General features: G+C 40.4%; 1 protein-coding gene and 1 pseudogene across 3 annotated transcripts; both read right to left on the reverse strand.

The window, feature by feature from the left end:
* Positions 1-169: 169 nt before the first annotated feature.
* LOC148729977 (uncharacterized) lies at positions 170-8,926 on the reverse strand (annotated as a pseudogene).
* A 2,331-nt stretch (positions 8,927-11,257) lies between these two features.
* LOC111342593 (uncharacterized) lies at positions 11,258-21,600 on the reverse strand. Of its 3 annotated transcripts, XM_022949690.2 has the most exons (9): positions 21,425-21,600; positions 20,313-20,577; positions 16,962-17,835; positions 16,171-16,339; positions 15,481-15,733; positions 14,048-14,275; positions 13,551-13,790; positions 12,580-12,780; positions 11,258-11,768 (listed from the first exon to the last, which is right to left on the reverse strand). In XM_022949690.2, exons 3-9 carry the CDS (start codon positions 17,833-17,835, stop codon positions 11,403-11,405), a joined length of 2,331 nt encoding a protein of 776 aa, XP_022805425.2. In that variant the 5' UTR covers positions 20,313-20,577; positions 21,425-21,600; the 3' UTR covers positions 11,258-11,402. The 3 variants fall into 3 exon arrangements, with proteins under 3 accessions (XP_022805425.2, XP_022805424.2, XP_088617404.1); XM_022949689.2 differs by lacking the exons at positions 20,313-20,577; positions 21,425-21,600 and adding an exon at positions 19,351-19,464; XM_088761278.1 differs by lacking the exons at positions 20,313-20,577; positions 21,425-21,600 and adding an exon at positions 18,454-18,574.
* Between the last annotated feature and the right edge of the window lie 879 nt (positions 21,601-22,479).

Consider the following 22,479-nt stretch of genomic DNA (forward strand, 5'->3'; position numbering starts at 1 on the left):
AAGATGACAAAAAAGTTCTTCCCACAGTTTATGTTCGAAAGGGAGCCAGCAAAGATCTTTCCACATTCTTGACGGGTTTTTAACGGAGTGGGCCATTTCTGAATTCAGAGAGTGCTATCTTTCAAACTCTATTTTTGTCAAACTGATTTTATTTGCGTAACCAGTTTTTTTATCGAATAACTGAAGCAATCTGCCTCGTTTCCCTGGAGAGGCCTCGTTTCCGTGGAGAGGCCTCATTTCCCTGCAGAGGCTTGAAATGCACGGAAATGACCCTGCTAAAAGTATGCACTTTCTTTACCTCATCCTGAAAGCAAAATTGAATCAAAATAATTTATAAAAACCGCCTTGATGTCTAATTCATAACATTTCCTTACAGGCAATTTGAGTAGGTTTTTTCTTGCAAGCAATGTATGCTGTAATATGTCCCTCAAAATAATCCAACGGAAATTTCCCCTCGCGGAAAATCTCATAATAATAATAATAATAATAACAACAACATATTTATGCAGGATAACCAATTCAGTGAAAAAAAAGTGCTATCAACATGTGTCCTGCGGAAAACAAAAAACAGTGTGTAAAAGTCACAGAAGCCACATACACAATCTAAGAACATATATATAAAAAGAGAGAGGAAGACTAGAACTAGATTCATAGATTATCATTAAATATATCGGCCCCTTTATAAAAAAAAATGCTCTTTTGGTTGATCCTAATTTAACCCTGTCATTAACTAATCTGTCCTTATTCCTAATATTATAGTCATGAATATCATGTCCTTTAGATTGAAAATATTTAATAAAATAACTTGGAGCCAGTCCCTTATAGCACTTTTCTACCAGATTAATGATGTGGATTTCTCTTCTATTGGCGAGAGTTTCCCAACCAAGGCTTGTAAACATCTGTTCGGTGGATAAATAGGCATTATTCAATACTATTCTCCCAGCTCGCCTTTGTAGACATTCTAAACCTTCTTCGTTTCCTTTGCCACATCTATGGAAGACACCACTGCAGTAATACAGGATTGGGAGAATCATCGATTTAAACAGTCTGTTCGCAGATTCGATTGTTAATGATGGCCGTGCTCTTGAGAGAATCCCCAACATCTTAGAAACTTTCTTCTTTACATGATCGATATGCTGATTCATCGAAAGGCTACTGTCCAGAATAACACCAAGATATTTAAAGGCACCTCTGTACTTCACATATTCACCTCCCAAAGCAATATCAATTCCTTCGATGCCCTGACGACTTCCCAATTACTTGGTGGTGATGGTCTTCCCATATGTACTTGCGGTGACAACTCACGTATCTCGCTGACGGGTTTCCCATAGACCGAGTGTAAATCGAGGCGTGAATTAACTGCGAGGAAAAATTTATGCAAACCGATTTAATCCTTTGGAGCATGTCTATTATAGGGGAATCCGTGTTTACAATATTTGCCTCATTAGCATAAGCAATTCAGTTTCTGATAGAGCTAAAACTAAATCAGTTCTGAATATCGAAAGGTCAAAGTACGATTAACTCGGCCAATGAATACGAGCCTGATGCATTGAATACTTTTTGTGCAACATGGGTTTAAAAACTCAAAATTTTACATAGAATGTATGAGCTCATTAGCGCTTTTGCCACCCAGAAATGTTGCAGTTTTTGATGGACTATTTCTCCTTGAATATTACACCCAAAGAGCTAAAAAGTTTACCATGTACTAAGGTTTTCTAGCTCTTTAGCTTCCTGAAGTCAATTTGTATCTAACATGCTTCCTTATTTACGCACAGCCGTATGCAAATGAGCAAAAATGTAAACAATGACGTCAGCATGAATCCGCCTATACGTTTGGACTAGTACTTTTAACAAATGTTGAGGTCTGGTGCCGTCAGAGACGCTTAACGCATTCAGCCATTCCCGGAAAAATTACTTACCTGATAATATAACATTCCATACTTCTGACGCAGAATTGTTTTATTTGTTTTGGTGCTGCAAAGTATTGTGTTGATTGGATACAGCTGGTCCTTCGCATTAGCAGTCCAGCCTTCTGTTAAAGCCAGAAAGTAGTTTGCGGCGTTTAGCCGAGCAATTGGGTCTTGACAGTCACTTTGGAAATATTCCGTGAAGCTTTGAACCTGTCAGTAAAATATAACGTATATAATCCTCGTTATCCTAGCAAAACTAACTTAATAGCGGAGCTTTCAGCGCGAACGGAGTGAACGCACAGCGAGGCCTCATACCTAAGTAAGTATCACGGAAGTGACCTGGTCTTATCACTACTGTAAACGATCTAGTCAACAAATGAAAGTTGTTTCGATAAATTTGATAAATTTAGGTTAATTTGGTCCCCCAATTTAGAAGTTTGTGGAAACAAGGCCAGACCACGATACGGAAAGTTACGTTCACTGCTCTCTGGGCGAGGTGCGAATGTTCTTCAACGTCCCCTGCTAAGCAGTACAGAGAAGATCCAGGGGACGGAGGCTGCGAATTATTTTCCTCATTCGAGAAGAATAGAACGTCCAGCAATTTTGAAATGTCATGGCAAAGGTAGCACTCTCTCCTCAGTTATTTTCAGATCCTGAGTTTCGTTCCGGTCTGGGGCGCAAAACCCCCATCTCCCGCGAGACAGTCTGGCTCTCCACAGCTTGAGTTAACCAGGCGACTGTTCATCACTTGGGAACTCAACGGCCTTCCAATGCTACTCACCTCTTTTGAATTGTTTATCACGCCAAGCCTGCATTGCTTTATATCTTTTAGGGCAATAAGCCTCGGCACTACTTGCGTCGTCAGAGCATTTGACAAAGGGCTCTTTGCCAGTCTTGTTATCAGGAAAGGGTTTGTCGTTCAAGTACATTTTCTGGTCCTGCATTTCTTTCATAAAAGTGTTATGGCAGTGACGTTGTTATTGATACCGGTGTAATCTTGAGCCAGTTTCTCAGCCTGGTTGATAAAGAGCAAAACACATTTGAGTTATTTTGTAATATGGAGCGATTCAAGGGCATTGCAACTGAAATGGGGAGTAAGGCTGCGCTTGGTTCGAATGACACGACCTTATGCTAAATGTTTTCCCCTCCGACCCGACCAAACCAAGTCAATAAATACATATTATTCCGACAAGTTGGCCGATTACCGCAAATCTCTGCTCCGCCTCTGATCAGCCGCTGGGCTTTTTAATTGTAATGAGACAAACGATTAAACCCGCAAATATCTCAATGCAGGCTTCACCTGGTTGCCTCATCAAGTGAGCAATTTTAGGTTTCAGATAATCACACAGTAAACTGTCACAGCTTGAGTTTATCACATGCTGCTGAAGAAACAAGATAGTGCGCCAAGCTCCTACAGTTCACCTGTGGATTTAGTTCGTTCAAGCGTTCTTGAGTCTTTTTCCTTAATTGCTCTGGTGTGATATCAAATGTTGTAAAAACTCTCATCAGTGATTTTTGTGTATCACTACCATGGAGTGGCTCACCAGTGGGGAGTTTCTCCCTTGCCGGTTGACTGGTATCGGCGGCTAAGTTTTGGTACACATAAGACAGAGGTATTTTTTCAGACCGCTGGCCACTGTCTCTGGGGAACAGTTGCTCAGGTGTTCTCCGATCACATATCTGATGTAATAAATAAGTAAAACGACCAGCTTAGAATTGCACTGGGTATCGCTTTAGCAGTTGCCTATAATAAACGAATAAGGAGGAGCCTAATCCCTCGTGCGGGGAGAAACAGACGTAATAGTACGCCGTCTGTGGCCTTGAAAACTCTTGACTTAGAAAATTGACCCGAAAGAGGCAAGATCATGCGAAACATACTGTGGCATTCTCACAGTCGCGTTTCCAAATCTTCGCAACAAGAGAGCGGTTGAAGTAAGTCGCAACATCCTGGTTTTACTCGTCTTTCCATTCTTTCTTAACATCACTAGACAATTTGTCGTAAATGTTCTTCAGATTGAACAACTTTTGAGAAAGCTTCTCTGAAGACACCTATAACGAAAATATATGAGATGACAAAGATTTTTAACAAAGACACCATTAGCACCTTGACTACTGTATGAGAAATCCCCGCGAGGACGAATCCTATGCCCTGATCATGATTGGCTGCGCAAGTGAGCAAGATGGACCCATCTTGCCCCCACGAGATTGCTCGCTTTGATCTCGTTAAAAAAAAAAACAGTTGTGTGGAGCGGATTTACAAAGTTTGAAAGTTTTGAACAGTATTGGCGATGGAGTCGCAAAAAGCTGCAGAAGACGGTTCGACTTCGTCTCGGTCCATGAAAACATAAAAAAGTAGACGCAGTCCGTATCCAGCCATCTTGACCTCACGCTTGGTCAACAGCAAAATTATTGAACATTGGAACCATGGTGGAAAACAACGATGAATAACAAAGTAATCTAGAGCAGACAGCTAATAGATGATTGATAGATGATTTATAGACGTTTATGAAATTGTCATGTTGGTGAGACAAAAGAAGTTATCTCACGGCTCGTGAATAATCATTTGAAATCTGGTCTTATCTTTCCCATCCTTTCCTTTTCCATCCATTTCCATCATTCCCCTTTCGTGTTTTGCTTTCTTATTGAAAAATGCATCGTATTCTCTGGCAACTTGAAGGTATTTTTGTACTTTATATGATAAACGGGCTCGATAGTTCCCTACCTGTTTCGTTTTCCAGAGCAATATTTCGGCAAATGAATTGAAGTACTGCAAATTATGCAAACCAATCTCACAAGCCTCTTTGTTACTCACGTACCCAGTACGCAAGCCCAGTTTTAAGTTTTCGATGTTTGTCTCGAATGTCTCGTTGAGCTGGTCAAAGAGTTCGTCCAACTTTTTCAGATCAGTCAAGTTGCTTGGCTTGAAATACCCGATCACTGAACTCAGAGGCGCATATGATAATAATTAATAATAATCATAGCGCGTATTTACATATGCTGATCAATACTGAGCGCTTTACAATCATATGTTTAAGAGAAAGCGAAAATACATTACAGTGAGAATAAATTGAACTAAGTTACAGACTATAAAAATACTTCGTAAAAAGATAGGTTTTAAGTCGAGATTTAAAACTGTTAAGTGATGTTACTTGACGAAGCTCCATAGGTAGGCCATTCCAGAGTTTCGGAGCTGCTGCTGAGAACGATCTCCAGTTGCTCCCAATGTTGTAAGCATCTTTCCCTTGGGATGGTCCAATAACAGCTTACTAGTGGACCTAAGATTGTATAATGATGAATTCGATTTTATACTAATAAGATCACTAAGATAAGTTGGCGCTAGGCCATAAATACATTTAAAAGTCAAAAGTCAAATCTTATAGTCGATACGTAAAGAAACGGGCAGCCAGTGCAGCTCAAAAAGCGCGCCGGTGTAATGTGAGAAAATTTTCCGACGCCAAGAATAAGTCTTGCTGCTGCATTTTAAACACGCTGTAATTTAGCGATCTGCACCTTTGGTAAGCCAAACAATAAATCATTACAATAATCAAGGCGGCTGGTTATAAAAGCATGAACCAAAGTATTTAAAGAATCTCTCGAAAGGAATTTCTTAATACGTCTCAAGTGATGTAAATGATAGAATGCCGCATTACAAGCCTTGTTTATATGATCAGTCATGCTTAAGTTGCTGTCAAACCACGATCCAAGGTTTTTGACACATGAGTTCGGACTGATACGATTATTTCCCACAGTAATGGAACACGAATCTAATTTATCAAGCTGTTGTCGTGTGCCGACAAACAAAAACTCCGTTTTATCATCATTGATAATCAACCGATCTCGAACCATCCATTTCCTCACTGCATCAATGCACTTTTCCATAGCTTGTATAGCATCGGCTTGAGCAGTGTTGCCAATTGGTTTAAAACTCAGATACAGCTGCGTATCGTCTGCAAAACAGTGAGCATCGGGAAGATAATGTTCCACAATCTTAAACAGCTTGGACGCATATATTATGAATAACAAAGGCCCCAAACATGAGCCTTGAGGTACCCCGCAGTTCAAGTCAAAAGGACGAGAAAGAACCCCTCGTACAGAAACGGGCTGACTTCTATCAGACAAGTACGATCTAAACCAGTTTAAAGCAGTCCTACGTATGCCAACCTCGTCAGATAGCCTCTCTAAAAGTATTTGATGATCAACAGTGTCAAAGGCAGCACTGAGATCCAATAAAATTAACATAGTGACATGTTGGGAAGTCATCTTTAACAAAATATCATTCATAACTTTGATAAGTGCAGTTTCAGTGCTATGGAATGGTCTGTAAGAGGATTAAAGCGCACGAAAAATAGCATTTGAACCCATGTGATCATAAACTTGATTAAAAACGACTTTTTCAGTTAACTTTGATACGTATTGTAAGTATACCTCGCGAATAGGTTGCCAACAGAAAAAATCAGGTCCTAATAGCCAGTCCCCTGCGTATTTGTTTTGCCCTAAGAGGGCCAGCCATTGTTATTCAATAAAATTCCCTTAGCAAGGTGAACAGCTTTTCTTTCTCGAACCTTTAACAACGTCGTGTTGATCTTTAAAGAATTCAGTTCTGCGAGTAGTTTCCTTGCTGTGTCGGTGTTGGTCTTGATAGTGCTCGGGCGCGGGACCCATGGTCGGAACGTTACTCGGATCTCGTCGGGCTTTACCCCGGGTTTCATGTAAATCCTCTCTGGCCATAACACACAATAATACTCGGCCGGTTTGGATATTCTTCAGAGTCTCCGTCGGCTTGGAGCTGTTTGACTCTGCAAAGGGAGTGCACCGCGTGGACACATAAGGTGGTTTTTGGTCCCTATTCGGAACGAACATGAAAATCAGAACCAAAACGGTGTATAGTAAAACCGGAATGGCGATGATAAGCAGATTCACGAGCCCATCTCGAGATTCTCCGGGACTTCTTGCTCGGTTGAGCTCAGGAATGATCCCAACAGTTGCTGCACCGTCAGTTCTATAGTGGCTATCGTTCGTTGCAGGCCTGGATTCCACGTACTTCAACAATTTTTGAGGAAGCTTAGGAATCTATAACAGTTAAAAACATCAACAATCAAGACGGCGTTTTCTTAATTTATTTTTACTAACTGTTGCCTTACTTAAGGTTGGCAACAAGCTGATCTTATGTAAGTGTGCGATTTATTAACCTACCTTTAGCAAACCAGCGGTCTTAATAGTCTTTCATTCACAACACTCAGAAAATATCGGGACCCAAACGATCCATTAAGATCACCGATCACTTCACGTGCACCTCCGCCAATGTAATCTATTGCATAACTTGCACTTATTGCAAAAATATTTACATCGGCGAAACAGGCAGAAGACTTGGTGACTGATTCCGAGAACATCTTCGCGACGTGGAGAGGAATGACAAGGACACATCGAAACCAGTCGCTAGACATTTTAATTTACCCAATCATTCTAAGCAACGTATGGCAATCTGCAGTCTCTCCTTACACTTAGGTAGCACGGAAAGCCGCAAAACTCTTGAACAAAATCTCATCTTTCAAACCGGCAGTCTAAATCCCACAGGCATCAACGAACGCTTTTCATTCCACTGATTTATTCGTGTTTTTCTCGTTGCCATGTTCCCACCAATCCCGTAGCTCCATTTCCTGCTTTTAAAAGCACACACAACCCATAATTTTATCTATTCGCTCCGACGAAGGGCTAACGCTCGAAACGTCAGCTTTTATAACCGCAACGGTGGCCAATTTACCATTTCAACTTTGTTGATATATTCAAATCATTTCGTAACCCCCACCGACCCAGCCCCAAACAGTTTCTTTAGAAACTATCAGCCTTTATTCAGCAGTCTTATTTGCTTGATTACGACCACATGACAAATTGAAGTAAACTTTAAAAAATGGCATTGTAGACTATCAAGCTCACTCTGCTGCAATTCGTTTTAGTGTTCTTTGAGTTGGCCAACGTGCCTTAGTTTTGGTACTTGTTGTTGTTAATGCCGACTTAGAAATTTAAGGCAGACTACTCAGATGGGCATCTTGTGGAGCTCATTTATTTTTTTCCTAGCGACTTAATCACTGTGCAAGACAAAGTTAAGTTCAAAGGTGACTTTTAACTCAGGAGACTTTATTTTGTAACTTTAAACCTAATATTCTACCAGGTTGTGAAAAAGAAGGTTTAAGTCTGGGGACTGGGTCATTTTTGACTTGCGATTCTCCTATCAGGAGCAGTCCTATGCATAATTTAGTATTGCGCTGTTTTGGAGATACAGACTCCATAAAACAATCTTTGCGATACTGTGACAAGAAAGAGTCATCGACAAAACGTATTTCGAGGCAGTGACAGCGGCGTTAGTTTGTGTCATTCTATCACGTACTGTCAAGAGAAACTAATAGTCTCCTTACCTTCTCTTGGTACTGTGCATCTTTTAATTCTATAAGGCATTGTAAACTCGCAAGTAAATGACACCTTTCTATAGAGGAAAAATGCAAATTCAAATTTTGTGCATACCTGTCCTGAACGGGTACAAAAATTTGTGCCAGAAATGTAAGCTTTGAAGCAGAAGGTCTGGGTTCAAGAATAACTTTATCCATGATATCATGTAAAAAGAAATTATTGCATAACCAACATTTATTTTTTTGTATAGGGGAGTAATGAACCTATCTACTGCGCAGGCTGAGGCTCGACTAAAACAAGACGTAAAAGCGATGAAAACGATCTCCATTACATTAATAGCTGCGTATTTGTTCTGCCACATCGATCCCAGTTGTTGTGTTCGCAATTACAAGCCTTCAGGAAGTGAACCAGGGGCAAATCTGGTTTGCATTCATCGCATGGTTTTGTGCTTACTTCTCGTGCGCTGTCAACCCGATTATTTACTATCTTCGTTTACCTTGAGTCTTGTGTTCCGTCAAGCAGTTCCTTAAAGATCTCTTTGGACCCAGCGAATGCAAAGAGGAGCCAGACGGCCAGAATAGTGTCGAGAACGGAGCATTAAAGAACAACATTGAAATAGGAGAGGGTAGAAACTCTCTTGAAGTCAATAGTGATGGAACCTCTATAAGTTTAAACCATGCAGGCAAGCGAAAGAGGGGGAAAAACCTTAGAGGCGCGAAAGTGCATGCGTTAGTTGGGCCAGCGCAGAACTTGTCCCATGAAGGCGAGAAGGAAGTTAAAAGATTTAGTAACAACATGCCTGAGTAAGTAAAAGGGGATAATCGCACGTAGACTTACGACAATCTCCCTACAAACATTATCCTATAGACTTAACCAAGATAAACGCGACTAAGGATTTAGGTGAGGATGAACACGACAAAAGTTCTAACTCAGTTCCTGGTGGGAAAAATAAGAGAATATCTAAGACAACGAGACCTTCTCTGTCATCTGAAATATATATATTGGAAGTTTTAGCGCTAAGCAAGACAGACCACAGTGCTTTAGGTAAAGAAAATGGAAGTCTGAATCGTTCAAACTACTCTGGCAGGAAAGGAAATGGTAAAATTTCTCCACGGAAAGGATCCAACACGATTGATATTACTCCTGCGGAGACCCAACAGGTTCGTAAGGTTGCGTGGACAAACGAAGAATAGGAAGGTATTGCAAATCTTTTTTATCTAAATGTTGAAGAAGGATTTGTTTAAGTATCACTCGTTTTCCCGCCCTTTTGCGGTTTTGCCGCCGAGAACCGCGGGCTTCGGTATATTTTTTCTGTGGCGATTATCTTGGTTTTGGTATGTTTCGAGCTCGAAATAAATTGTTTTATTTGACGACTTCTTTCTGCTTATTTAACTGTTGTGGTATCGAGAACACTGAATTTGCTGAGAAAGGTCTCACATGTGAAACGAAAGTGCACCGCACTCCAACAGGCCTTCAGGAACATCTTCACTAAAGTGAATGGATCAAATCTGCAGCAAGCATGAGGGACAAATTTTACTGACGGAAATAGCGTCGAGGCATAGGTCATAGTCCTAGCATACCTTGCATTTTGTCAACCATTTATGGTCACGTCACGCAACATCAAGAAAGACGTTGAAGAAAGATGCAAAATGCCCGGTAGGGGCTGTATGTATGAGTTGTTAACCAAGCGTGACGGAGGTCAAGATGGCTGGATATTGGCCGAGTTCTTTTTTTGCATTTTTATGGACCGAGACGAAGAATACGAAAAAAGAACGAGGCTAATATTTAGCTATCTTTACCAAACAAGTTTGGTTGATAAGGATTTATTACATCGCAAAAGTTTTCGCTTTGATAAGAATTAGGAATAACTTGTTTACTTCGAGAGCGTGGAAAGAAAGCCAACTGTGTTTGTAGCACAACCAACTCACGAGAGTCGTTTCTGTTTTCTTTGTTTTGTCTATCTTCTGCCACTTTTTGCGTTTTCATCGCCGAAATTGTTCAAGAATTACAAACGTAGTTTCAATTCAATTTTTTTTCATGCGCGGGATCAATGCGGGCAATCCCGAGCGGCCAAGACAGACCCATCTTGCCCGCTCGGGTAGAAAATCAGAACACAGCATTCGCTTCATCTTGCCCAAGGGCGCTGCGAACGATGTAATAAGTTGTCTTATATTACAAGGTTACCAATGGTGACTACACACGTTTCTCATGGAAGACAACTTAACACAGTATCAATGGCACAGTTTCCTTTATTAGAAGTAAATGAGAGAAATCTAACTTATATTATTTACAACACCTTAGTAGGCGATTATATCCGCTAAAGATCATTTCTCTTTTACATAGATTCTGCTTTGAGACTTTTTGTTTAACTGTACAACTTCAATCTTTTATCCTACAACTGTTTTTAAATCTACACTGGGAATCGGTACATGTTGATTTTTCCATTGGCCGGCGGAGCGAGAATGACCGTGGAATTCCACGGTGTTCTTTTAAGAACCTAAGATTTGCGCGCTAATGATTACCCATACAGCTCTTCATAATATAGATGCGCATGCAACCATTAAGAATAACTTAAACCATAACAGCTTTTCTACCGATCCCTAGCATATTACGGTACGTCTTTTTTATTTATATTACAAATTTTCAGAGTCTCTGTGGGTTATATATTCCAGTATCTTTCAATTTACCAGAGCTTCTAAAAGTGTGTCCAGTACTGAATTAATTTTTAAATTAAACGTGAAATGTAAGAATGGTAGCAAATACACTTTAATACGGCGGATATCATATTTCTTTCTGTTTGTTTGCATTTATTTGTTTGTTTTTTGTTTGTTCACACTGAACAATTTGATTAACCTCCATCAGAAACTTGAATATAAATATCTAGTTTATAGTGCTTCTGCTCCATGCAAAGGGATCAAATTTCAATCTGTTTTCCCAGAGCAAATCACAAATTTCTCCATCATAACTGAGTCAGTGTGTCTTAAGGTTATTTTGGAGAATTTAGAGCTCATTGGAAACAAGTTATTTCTCACAATTTTGTGTAGTTTTGCTTGAAATTATTTAAAACATAGCTACTTTCATAGATTTTTATGAGAGTATTTCTGCACAAATACGCTCCGAGGAGCCCTTCTTACATTTGATGAAACGCGAAATGTGTTCTTCCATGTATTCCAAAGGGATCTCTCCTTGACGTAGGATTTGGTAGTGAAACTCTTTTATCGAGAAGTTCTCCCCCAGTTCTCTTTGGGCTTGTTGCCTTAATTTGACGAACGTCTCTTGGCCAATCATATAACTCATGACAACTGCTGGAGCGTTTTGAAACCGAGTAATGTCCTTAAAAGCCAGGTCACTGTCGTCCCAAGCGTACTGCGCGTAAAGGTTCGTGGCTTCTTCACGCGTCATTCCGAAGTAATTAACGCCACTGTCCAGAACTGATCGTAGAGCAGCGAGGATCTGAAGCGAAATGGTAATGCACACATGCTCTGTGATCAGTGTGTAATGTATTGGTACCTTATATAGTAAATAGCAAATGAAATGAGAAAAGACGGATTTCTTACTTGTTGTAACGAAGCAGCGAGGTGTGTCTTTCTCTTATCGGTAGTTTCGCTTCAATAAATTCGCTTCGTTTCACTTTATTCAAATTTCCTTGCTAATTTGCTTTACATAAAATTTCTCTCTATAATCGTTTAACTTCCCTTTGACTCCCATGACGTGCAATTCTCTCTTGTGGTTGCTATACATTTCCTCGCAATTTCGCAAAGAGAACTTCATAGTGAATCAAGATAACACTCAAAAACTGATGAAAATGTCTGTTATTAAGACCCCTTTGCTAGAAAATGCGTTCAGTTTAGGGAGAATTTAATCTTCTATTAAATTTGAAATTAAAAGTCTCAATTATCAAGTGCTCCATCTTTATTGACTTTATGAAACGGAGTTAGTGAAAAAGAAATACTTTATTTTGAAATATGTGGGAGTCCGTTTGTATAGTAATTTTAATGGACTACTCCCTCAATGGGGCTTTTTAGGGCCAACAAAAATAAATAGTAAACAGGCAAATAAACGTGGTATTTAAACATCTCAACTAGAAGGAGGCAGATCAGTCGACTGTTTACATAGTGCAACCAAGGAGTTGATCTCGGGGCAACCGAGTAAGGTGGTAGGCTTGAACGCGGGACCACCCAGATAACAAGTCCAGCGCCCTAACCACTCGAACTCATTGACTCACTATGGCATAGAATACGCGTGTCATTTTCGCATGCGTTACCTGATATTTCAACATCCCATATTTCTGTAACAGAATATCTTTATCCAATATATTGACATACGCATTCGTATCTCTGGCCATCAAAGGGTATTCGACATAAGTTGCCCATCCCTCGGTGAAAGGAGGAACATAGTTTCCAGAAGATATCCAGGATATTGCATCTCTACAAGAGTCTTGAAAATTATCGCTAAAACCTTGGACCTGATATTAAATAGAGAGGAACACATCATGACTGTCAGACACCCGTGACGAAATCCGGGAAAGCGAGAACAATCTCTCAGGTGACGTTAAAGTGCATTTTTGGTTAATGTCGTAGAACAACCACCATATTAATTAGGATGACAGATGGAAATAGAATAAAATTATCAACATGAGCCGATGAGACACTGAAATAGGCGCGTAACCAAGTCAGGATTGGTTTACTTTTGCTCTTGCGTGAGTTTTCTATACCAATGACAGGGCGTAAGGGATTTCTTTCGACATTCAATTGAGAGGTGCTCTGTATCTGGCAGGGCTCATGGCTTACTGTCTTCTTGCGTGAGGTATACTGAAGTGAGGTTTGAGTGCATTCCAGGCACACGAAACCAAAATCAAACCCCCATTCACAAAACACAGCGGAAGGGGGAATTATAGGCTGAGATAAAATCCAACATGTCCAAAAGGAAAAACAAAAAAAGAAAAAAGCACTCATCAAATGAAGAGCACATGAAAACAGCGAGCGAAGCCACCAAACAGAAAAGCCGCGAGTGGAACCTGAGCACACGTAAGACTCTGCTGGCAAGGGTGGGTTCGAGAAGAGATCGTTCTCGCCCTTCGTTTTGTCGACCGTTATCTGCTCTACGTGATTCGCTTCAAGCACACGGCGATCAAGAAAATGAAAAATACAAATTAAGGCATAAAGAGAAGAAACCTGTCGATGTTGTAGCTCGTATCCAAGCACAAAAAGGTAGATATCCTCTAGCTTTTGTTACCTCCAAATGATGTCCTGGGAGCTGTTCATGTGATGCCGTGGTATACTCTGTGTATTTTGGTCCAAAATCGTCCATAAAGAACGGCAGTGTCTGACTTGCTGGGCATTTAGCGTCGTAGCCATGGAAACATGCAAGAGGATTGAAATCGCCACTTACAGAAATACCACAAGATGGTGTCGTTCTCTTTGAACTGGAATCGTAGAAGAGATCTTTTATCTTGGGGGTTAGAACTTCAGCGACCTTTTTAAAGGAAAGATAGCACATTATAACCTAGAGACGCACTGTTCTTCTGAAAATCTTATGTTTTTTTTACCAAGTGGATGACTTTCAAAGCAACAGTAGCAACTCAGAAAATTTAACTTAGCACCCACTATTTCGCAATTTTACAATGTTTCATTAAGTTCCAGTTTCAAACACCTCCCCCCCCCTCCCTTGCTACGTCCCCGCAAGATTATATTGTCATGGCGAGAGCATGAATTAACAAAAGTTTTACTTACGTGTTTTGTGTAATTGATCCATTTCTGTAGCGCTCTCCAGCGCACAGGACAAAACGCCCGCGCTCCCACAGGGTAAGCGCATTTCATATATGCCTCATCCCCAGACTCATCATCAGGGAAAGGGTCACGGTTAAAGAACATGTCACGTGATTTGAGAACCTCCCTGAACTTGACAACAGCTTGGTCTTCGTTTTTGAGTCCGGTGTACTGTTTAGCAAGTGTCTTTACCTTTGAAAGAAGAAAAACGCATAAATTACCACAACTCACTCTTACCTCTCCATACTGGGCGCTCCCGTCACTGACTGGTCCAGGCTGTATGCGCATGCACGACGTTATTTTTGTAATGAGCCCCTTTGGCATTTAGAGGACCAGTCATTATTAAAATCCTGGTTGGGCGGAGGCTTTTAGTGGGGGGAGGGAAGCCACATGATTTTCAGGGGGGTAACGGAGGAGCATCAGTTGTGTCTAACAGAAGTCTTAAGATACATACCCAAATGCGGCGATCTGACTGGTTCGAGCAACATACCTATCGATACGCTACCATAGAGTTATTTTTTTATATAAAAAGAAAAAATCAAATAGGGAAATATAGAAAATTGACTGTCAATGAAGGGGGATTATGGTGGATTAGGTAAATGTGACTCAACCAAGATCCTCCAATTTCTCTCCCGCCCCCCTCCCCCCCTTCCAGCGATAAATAGTTACCAGCCCCTCAGAGTGACTGGCATCCAATTTCTCCTAACATCATTCATTAAGGTGACGCGAATGAAGGAAATGACTAAACAAGCTCCTGATTGTTAAACAAATTCTCCTTGTCAGTACCCTAGGAAATATATGGAGAACAGTATGGAGAATATGCATACTGATGGTAGGGTGTAAAGGGTTAACATAATGCACGGTTCATCCTGCGGTGTTGCTTCGTTTAAGTCAACCGGTATTAGATTCTCATGATGAACACTTTTTCAGTGCTCTTGGCCAAATATTGGGAAACTTTTTCTACTAAGTCTTCCATTGATATGAAAACTTCTTCATGCTACATTCTCGCGGTTTGAAGAGAAAACTTTTTAAGATCCTTGGCCTTTTGTCTGACGTCTCTTACAGATCAGAATATAACCCTACATTTCAATGAAAATTCTTATTAATTGCAAAGGGGTTCAATCTTGTGCCCCTAATAGCCATAATTTGCAGTACTTATCACGATGTTCTTAGCACGAAACCACCAAAGGTACTGCTACATGTTCATCTGGAGGAATCCCCACCCCCTCCCGCTGGTACTCCTGTACTCTAGGAGGGAGAAGGTACCGAGATATTTCAAAACGTCTCGTTCCAAATAATTTAACACGATGACTCTCATTAGAGCTAAGAGAGGGTACCTCGCGATTCACAATCAGGCACGTAGCTCCCTCTACGGTAGCAAAGACAGACATAAATACCTCGCTAAGTAAGGCTTTGAGTTTCTTGTAACCCATCGCTTTCAACTCCTCCGGTGAAATGGTGGTACTGGTGAAAAACGACAGTAGTCTTTTGTACGAAGTACTTGCGTTGAATTTGTCTCCGTTCGGAAAGCTCCCAGTAGTCGGGCGATGTCGATCAAGGACTCCATTGGCGTAAACGAAACTTAACGGTAATTCTGCGATTCCCGTCGCACCATCGTAACAATATTTAATATGTTCCTTCTCAAGATATCTAAAATAGGAGATGCCACATGTTTATCAGTTAGGAATCATATCTACGTAAACGACAAACACTGACCACAATTTTCAGTAATCGGGCGATTTCATTTTTTGCCACTACTGAGGTGTTGTGATTGGTCCAGAAAATTCACGAGAATTTCAATTTTACTTCAAACGCCGGCGAGCACGCTCAAACTTTTGAATTCAAGTTTCCCACTGGTTGTTTGATCTTAACAAGTTTTAACTTGAAAGAAGGTAATTTGTTAAAAAATGTCACTGAATTTAACTTCGCATGCCTATTTTGATGCGCTGAGAATCATGGGCACACTTTGTGCTTAAGCTGTACTGAAGCGAACATATCTATCTGATTCCCAAAGTCATCAGCTTTCATGACCCTCTGAAAAGCCAACAGTATATCGTAACAGGTTTAGAGCAATTTACTATCCATACCGTATAAGTCTAGTCAGCGGTTCCCCTAGGTAAACCAATAGAAATCGTCTGAGTGACTCGCGCACGCCTTCTCCTCTTATCTCGTGCCACGTGGCGTTCATTTCGGTGGTTATTTTTGATGTGAAGTCTTTTGAAAGGACTTTTTTTGCTATTCCCTCGTTGAAAATTCCTAAATAACATAGAGATTTTCCTCAAAAACACTAATGATAAACAAACCGAAGGACAGATAAAAACAGATAGACGGCGAAAGGACAAATGGTCTAACAGACATACAGACAATTCAAAAGACAGATTGACAGCCAGCCAGACAGATAGACAGACAGACAGGCAGAGAGAAAGGTAAACAGGTAGACAAGAAGACAGCCAGAGAGGAAGACTGGTAGAGAGGCATTCAAAGAGACAGACAACGGACAAACGGACAGATAGACTGGAAGACGAAGCAACCGCCTACGGAAAGACCGGAAGACAGAGAGAGGCAAAAAATGGTTGGGTAAAATTGAATCATCAAAAAACAGATCCATTTTGCGGAAAAGCAAACTAGAGCCAGTTTCACCCTTAAGTTTTACCTCTCTGTCTACAAGTAAAACTGCAATTTCGTCCAAAATGAAAACCAGCCTCGCCTCAATCAACGACCCCTTGCAATTGTTAGTGATTATCTTTTGGCCTGACTAGGTAATTCGAATCCTACCCGTCTCAGCCCTCAGGGAGCCAGACAGGCAGGCCGAGAGACAGACAAACAGATAGAAAAACAAGAAAACAGGCAAACAGACAGACAGGTATTAGAATCTTACCTGTCTCATTGTGGACAGCAAATTCGTAATAATTTCTCTTAATTGCAATGATCCCTGCTTTGCAAGACTCCACAGAGCGGACTATTCCAGTTGCCACGCCCAGTTTCAGATTCTTAATGTACCGTGAAATTGTACCGTTGTGTTTCTTAAAGAGTTCTTCAAGCTTCTTCAATTGTTTAAGATTACTGGGTTTAAAAGAGTCGATCGTATAACGAAAGTTTTCAAGCACCTGACAAATCGGCTGCCAACAGTACAAATTTGGCTCAAACATCCAGTCACCCGTGTAATAATCTCGTTCGAAAGGACCCCAGTCGAAAGAATGCTTCAGCAAATATTGCGCCACGTACATAGCCTTATTTTCACGTAGTTTCAAACGTGATCCATTCGATTTTCCAATGATCTCTTTCATCTTCTCGTACAATCTTCGAACTTCATCGGTGAAGTTCTTGATAGCGTTTGGACTGGGATCGTAAGGTCGATAATGTTTCGTAATCTCATCGAGAGTCACCCTAGGCTTTGACCCTATCTTCTCCGGCATTAGTTCATAGTATTTCTGAAAAAGTTCTTCGAGGTATACATCCAAACCAATACGTTTGGCTTCTTCAGAAAAGCTACAACCAGCGCGAAAGCCGTTGGTCTTTGGATCGTCCTTTTTATCGCCACTAGTAAAAAGAATCACGAGAACAATAACCAAAGCTAAGAGGAGAAGTATTGGTAAGGCGACAAGTGCAATCTTAACAAGGCGAGATTTAGAATTTGAGGTTCTTTGTTTCTCCTTTCCAGTTTTGCGCGGCAAAAATGCGACTGTGGAGACTCGGGATCCCGGCATGCCATTCTCTAAGGACGACGTGGATTTGTTTCGGTTTGACGTCATCTAGATGGAAATAGAAACACTGCATTTAGGCTTTTTTTAACCCTTTTACTCCAAAGATACCCTTAGTAATTCTGCTTGCTGTCTTCCCTACAATTCTTATGATACAGTAAATGGTTTAACCCGGGGGTAACATGTGAAAGTGTAGTGTGATCGTCCAGGTGAGTGTAGTCCTGAGTAGGACTGTTGTCGGTAGTGGTGACTGACATTTCGACAACCTGTGCGGAAGTCATCATCAGAGTCAAGTGAATAGTTTTTGTCAGTAGAATGCTCCAAGTCCAGTTCGTGTAAAATGATTGGTCAGTTTTGCCATGATGTTATTGGCTGTAAGAATCGAGTGGCGTAAGTCGGTCGTGACCGGTCTGTTTCGGTCCGTCGGTAAAGTTAGGTCGTTCTGTTCGGTTCGTTTGTAATGTTAATGTCGTGAATAAGTCATTTTTATGGAGCCGGTAGTAGTTGACACCTGTTTAGGGCAGTCTCTTCTAAGTTAGTAAACCAGCTTTTCAGAGTCAGTCGTTGAAAGTAGTTAGTGCTGCAGGTTAAGCATTGCGCAGAGTCCCAGTCAATGTTGTGGTTTGTAAGTCGATGATGTTCAGCAAAGTGCAGGATTGTTTACATTACCTTTCCTCGTCGCCAGTCTGTGTTCAGTCAGTCTTATTGCGAGGTTTCTGTTAGTCTCTCCAATGTAGGAGGCTTGGAAATCGGAGCAATTGATGTTACAAATCGCTCCCTGTCTGTTCCTCGGTTCGTCCTGGTCTTAAACGATGGTTAGAAACTGACGTAATGTGGTGATGGGTTTGTGGGCGACGCGGATATTGAAGAGTTGTAGCTATAGGATGCGCGAGATGTTCTCAGACATGCCTTTTATGTGCGGTATGGTTACTGTGTCGTTTGTTTTGGTAGTAGGGGTAGGTCGGTGAGTTTTTCGTCGGATGAAGTCGTCGTTGTAGTTGTTCCTTCACACTTCTCTTATGATGTTAGTTCGGAAAATTGCTATTGGATCAACTAATAACCAATCCCAAGGTTTTCTAGTCTGCTTGACCGTAAGGGCAGATTTTTTTTCTTGGTTATTCGTGGGAGTAATCCAGCGTAAACCGGCCTGGATTGCTTTGGCCTAAAAAGTTCGCTGTACCTTCTCAAGCAATCAGATGCACAGCAGAAACGAGGTTAGAAGTGGTCACACTTTTCCTCAATCAAGGCCGTTAACACGATTTTACTCAAATCCTTATTGGCTCTTTACGACAATTATTTCAGTTTTTATTTTCTCAGTACCCGCCAAAGTGATAACAACAGTAATACAGTTTATGTTCTCGAGAATAAATATGTTTGGGCCCCTTTCAGAATCGTTTTAACCCTCAACTTGGCTAAAATGACCCAAAGTCAGGCCCAAATAATGTTTATGCCCGCAAAATGTTCTATTGCCCAATTCTCATTCTTAGATTAATAACAAAGCAGCAATTCCAGAAGGTTCATATTTATACACAAAAATTAAAAAGAGAATACTGATACTATTGATACCTTCATACCAGATTTCCGCCACCTTTTAGATTGCCATGCAAGCTGCCGGCACGAATAGTGCGCTTACCAGCCATGAGAGAAACCCGCATTTGGTAGATGAATATTTTGAAGAATAAAATTCTTAGTTCGCACAGACATCTGAGAATTTAAAATATCGGCAAATGCAACGTTTCAAGCAAAATTCAATTTCCTAGTTTCCCTGAGGGTCTTTTTAGATGAAAGAAATCCTCGTCTAGTATGACGCACCCAAATTTCTATTAAAGAAGTACAGGATTACGCAAATGGCAACCCAAAAGAACCGCAATGAAAAAATTTGATTTTTATCAACAGAAATTTAATTTCCAGTGCTGCTAATCATCTCGTAGATCAACTTAGTTAATTCGTTCTGATTTGATCTGGTACTTGCAGCAAAGATCCTCGAAAAACAAAAGGCATATTTGCATTTTACCAACACTTTTGATTAAAATTACAACGCGTCTCTGTCAAGGTGTTCATATGGAACCCATTTCGTTCTTCGTTGGATTCATTGTGTGAAGACAAATGGATTTCTTATTGTTCTCTATGTTTACAGTTTCTTTCAGACAGGTTTACAAAATTTTAGTCTTTATTACCCACAACATACCTGCGTTTGAGTAAAATCCTAAACATATACCGGCATTGTAGGGTCGATTACTGAATTCCGAGAATGTTTTCATGAAGGAGTGTAGAATAATAGTCATTAAATTTCCATCAGTTCTCCTCAACTTTGGTCCGGTATTTGTAAGTGACGCCCCAAAATAACTTTGTATCAAGCTGTACTGTTCTTGGGTGGAAAAACGAGGTCGAAAGCAAACATGTAAAAACCCTGAGCCAGAGCAGAGCAGCTTTGTTTAAAAGCAGACCTTTAAAGGGGCAAGTTACAGAAATACACATCGACCGATCGCCTAATAGCTACAGACAACAAACAAATTACTATAGCTTACCTTCGATTGTCAACTCTGAGCTTGACAACGGAACAATGCAATGGGGCCAGAGTTATTAAGTTGAAGAAGCGTCCGTTTTATTCCACGATTTCCGGATGCAATCCTGTTACCCCTTTAATCAGAAGTTCTCCGGGCAGATTTTTTACCACGTAGCTGTCACAAGGACAAGAGCTCTGTCTGTGTGTTACACTGGGCTCCTCATTAAAGCTATATGCACTTTGGCCTGTTTGCTTTGAGCTGCGCGCTCTGATTTCGTTGTGTGATACTATTAATTTAAACAAAGTTAACACCAAATTACGTATGCTAATTGATTTTTAAAGCCGAATGTTGATTATCATAAAGTAATAGCGTACAGAAGCTGTGAAAAACAAAATCGAAGCGTTCCACTTAATTCTTAGCGTCCAATTATCCCATTTATTAAGAGATAAAACTGATTTCAACACGCTTGGCCGAGACACACACACATCATTGTTTCCCTGCCGATCCTAACCTGGTTGTTTGGAAAGGAAGCGGAAAATGTTGGCCAATTTGATTTTTTAATGCTTCAAAAGAAGTTGCACTTTATCCAAATTCACAGCCGGGCCCGTGCGCAAATCTCACTGATCTCGATATTACAATTTCTGTAGGATAGAGTTCCCTTCTGGAATGACACCTCCGTTGTGGGTCAAAGTTTCATTGCTTCTACATGTGAACGATATAACAGTTTGTATTCACTTTTTGTTTATCATTTTGTGCTATGTTATTTCCTGAGGTCCGTTTTTGCGGATTGGAATTGATTGAAAATAGAAAAATGTACATTTTCATAAAAGTGTAAATCAAGAGATCTGCATCGGACAAAAAAAAATTGGAAAATATTTGCATTGTTTGAGAAGAGTGAAAGATGTAATTAAATTTCGATAAACATACGAGTTTTACGAGAGCAATTTTAGCGATCCGAATTCATATCATATTCGAATACCTGACAATTGAATCTTTTTCCCGATGTGGCCTTTCGATTCATTTCGCGGTTAAAATTATTGCTGAGATGGCAAACGGCGATTAAATACATGGAAATTCGGTGTCACGGGGCGAAAACTGAAACAACTTATTTTACAAGTCTATGAAATACTTACCGTCGGTCCAAGAAAAACTGTAGAAATCCACGAGACATTAATAAGGACCTGTTCTCGTTGAAATGCATTTTATCCGTCGAGTTATCTCAGGACAACATTAATTCTCAAGAGAAAAATATATTTATATGTATTTGCCCTGGGGTCATTCTTATCTTTTTAGCTTGGGTGTACAGCTACAGTATGGCACTTTGACGCCAGGACTTTGCTGGATTGATCGAGCATCACTTAAACCTTTCCGGGAGAAGAAAGGACTATGACGTCAAAGGTAGATTTTAATAGGCGATCAAATGAACTTTCCATTTTCTTATCACCTGAAATTCTAATGTGATTTTCCAATAAGGCTTCTACTGTGAAATAACGTGTTCAAATCCAATTTATACGGCTGGTTATCGCTGACGATTGTGCTTAAAACTATCCTGGCGACTTCCGCCCAGCTGCCACGTGTCTTTGACAGCTGATGCTGCATGATCGAAGAGAAGATTACGAAATGACAGTTCAAAAACATAGAGAATCACGTATTAGAGAGTCCAGGCATAAATGTTGAGGCTATGAAGCAGATTATTCGTTTTTCTTATGTTTTCGTTTTGTTGGATTTTTTTAATTCGCGATCTTCCCAAGTGCTTAACTGTCTTCTAAGAGCTCCAAAGTAGATTGTTAAAAAAAAAAAAAAAAGAAGAAATTGCGTTTCCTTGCTTGCTTTTGAGTTATTGTTGCTCAGTATGTTTGCAGAACAGTGGCCAGAGTTACATTAACAAAAACAACATCAAAGCAACTGTCAAAAACAACATCAAAGCAACTGTCAAAACAAAAACAAGACGATGTACAGCTTTTTATTTTGGAATCTCCGGCTCCCTCCCCATTCCTCTTTCCAAGTCTTCTTTTCATTTAAAAATCAATTTTAATAACAGGAGTCCATTACTTGGAACTGAACAAGGAGCAAACCAGATTCTTACATTTGGGATATCGAGGATGTATGAGAACCTTTTCCCGAATTACTCGTTCAGTCGTACTTGCATTTTTCTAACAACTTTTGTCTATCTACATTAATGTGAATG

Source organism: Stylophora pistillata, chromosome 5 (genome assembly GCF_964205215.1).
Source record: "Stylophora pistillata chromosome 5, jaStyPist1.2, whole genome shotgun sequence".
Classification (NCBI taxonomy): domain Eukaryota; kingdom Metazoa; phylum Cnidaria; class Anthozoa; order Scleractinia; family Pocilloporidae; genus Stylophora; species Stylophora pistillata.

Excerpts from the sequence above, each read along its gene's own strand:
- LOC111342593 (XM_022949689.2), bottom strand. Across the intron at positions 14,276-15,480 it reads TCAAAGCCTTACTTAGCGAG|GTAAAGACACTTGCTAAACA; the intron begins GTATTTATGTCT and ends CTTCTTTCAAAG. Across the intron at positions 12,781-13,550 it reads TCCCAGGACATCATTTGGAG|GTCCAAGGTTTTAGCGATAA; the intron begins GTAACAAAAGCT and ends ATTTAATATCAG.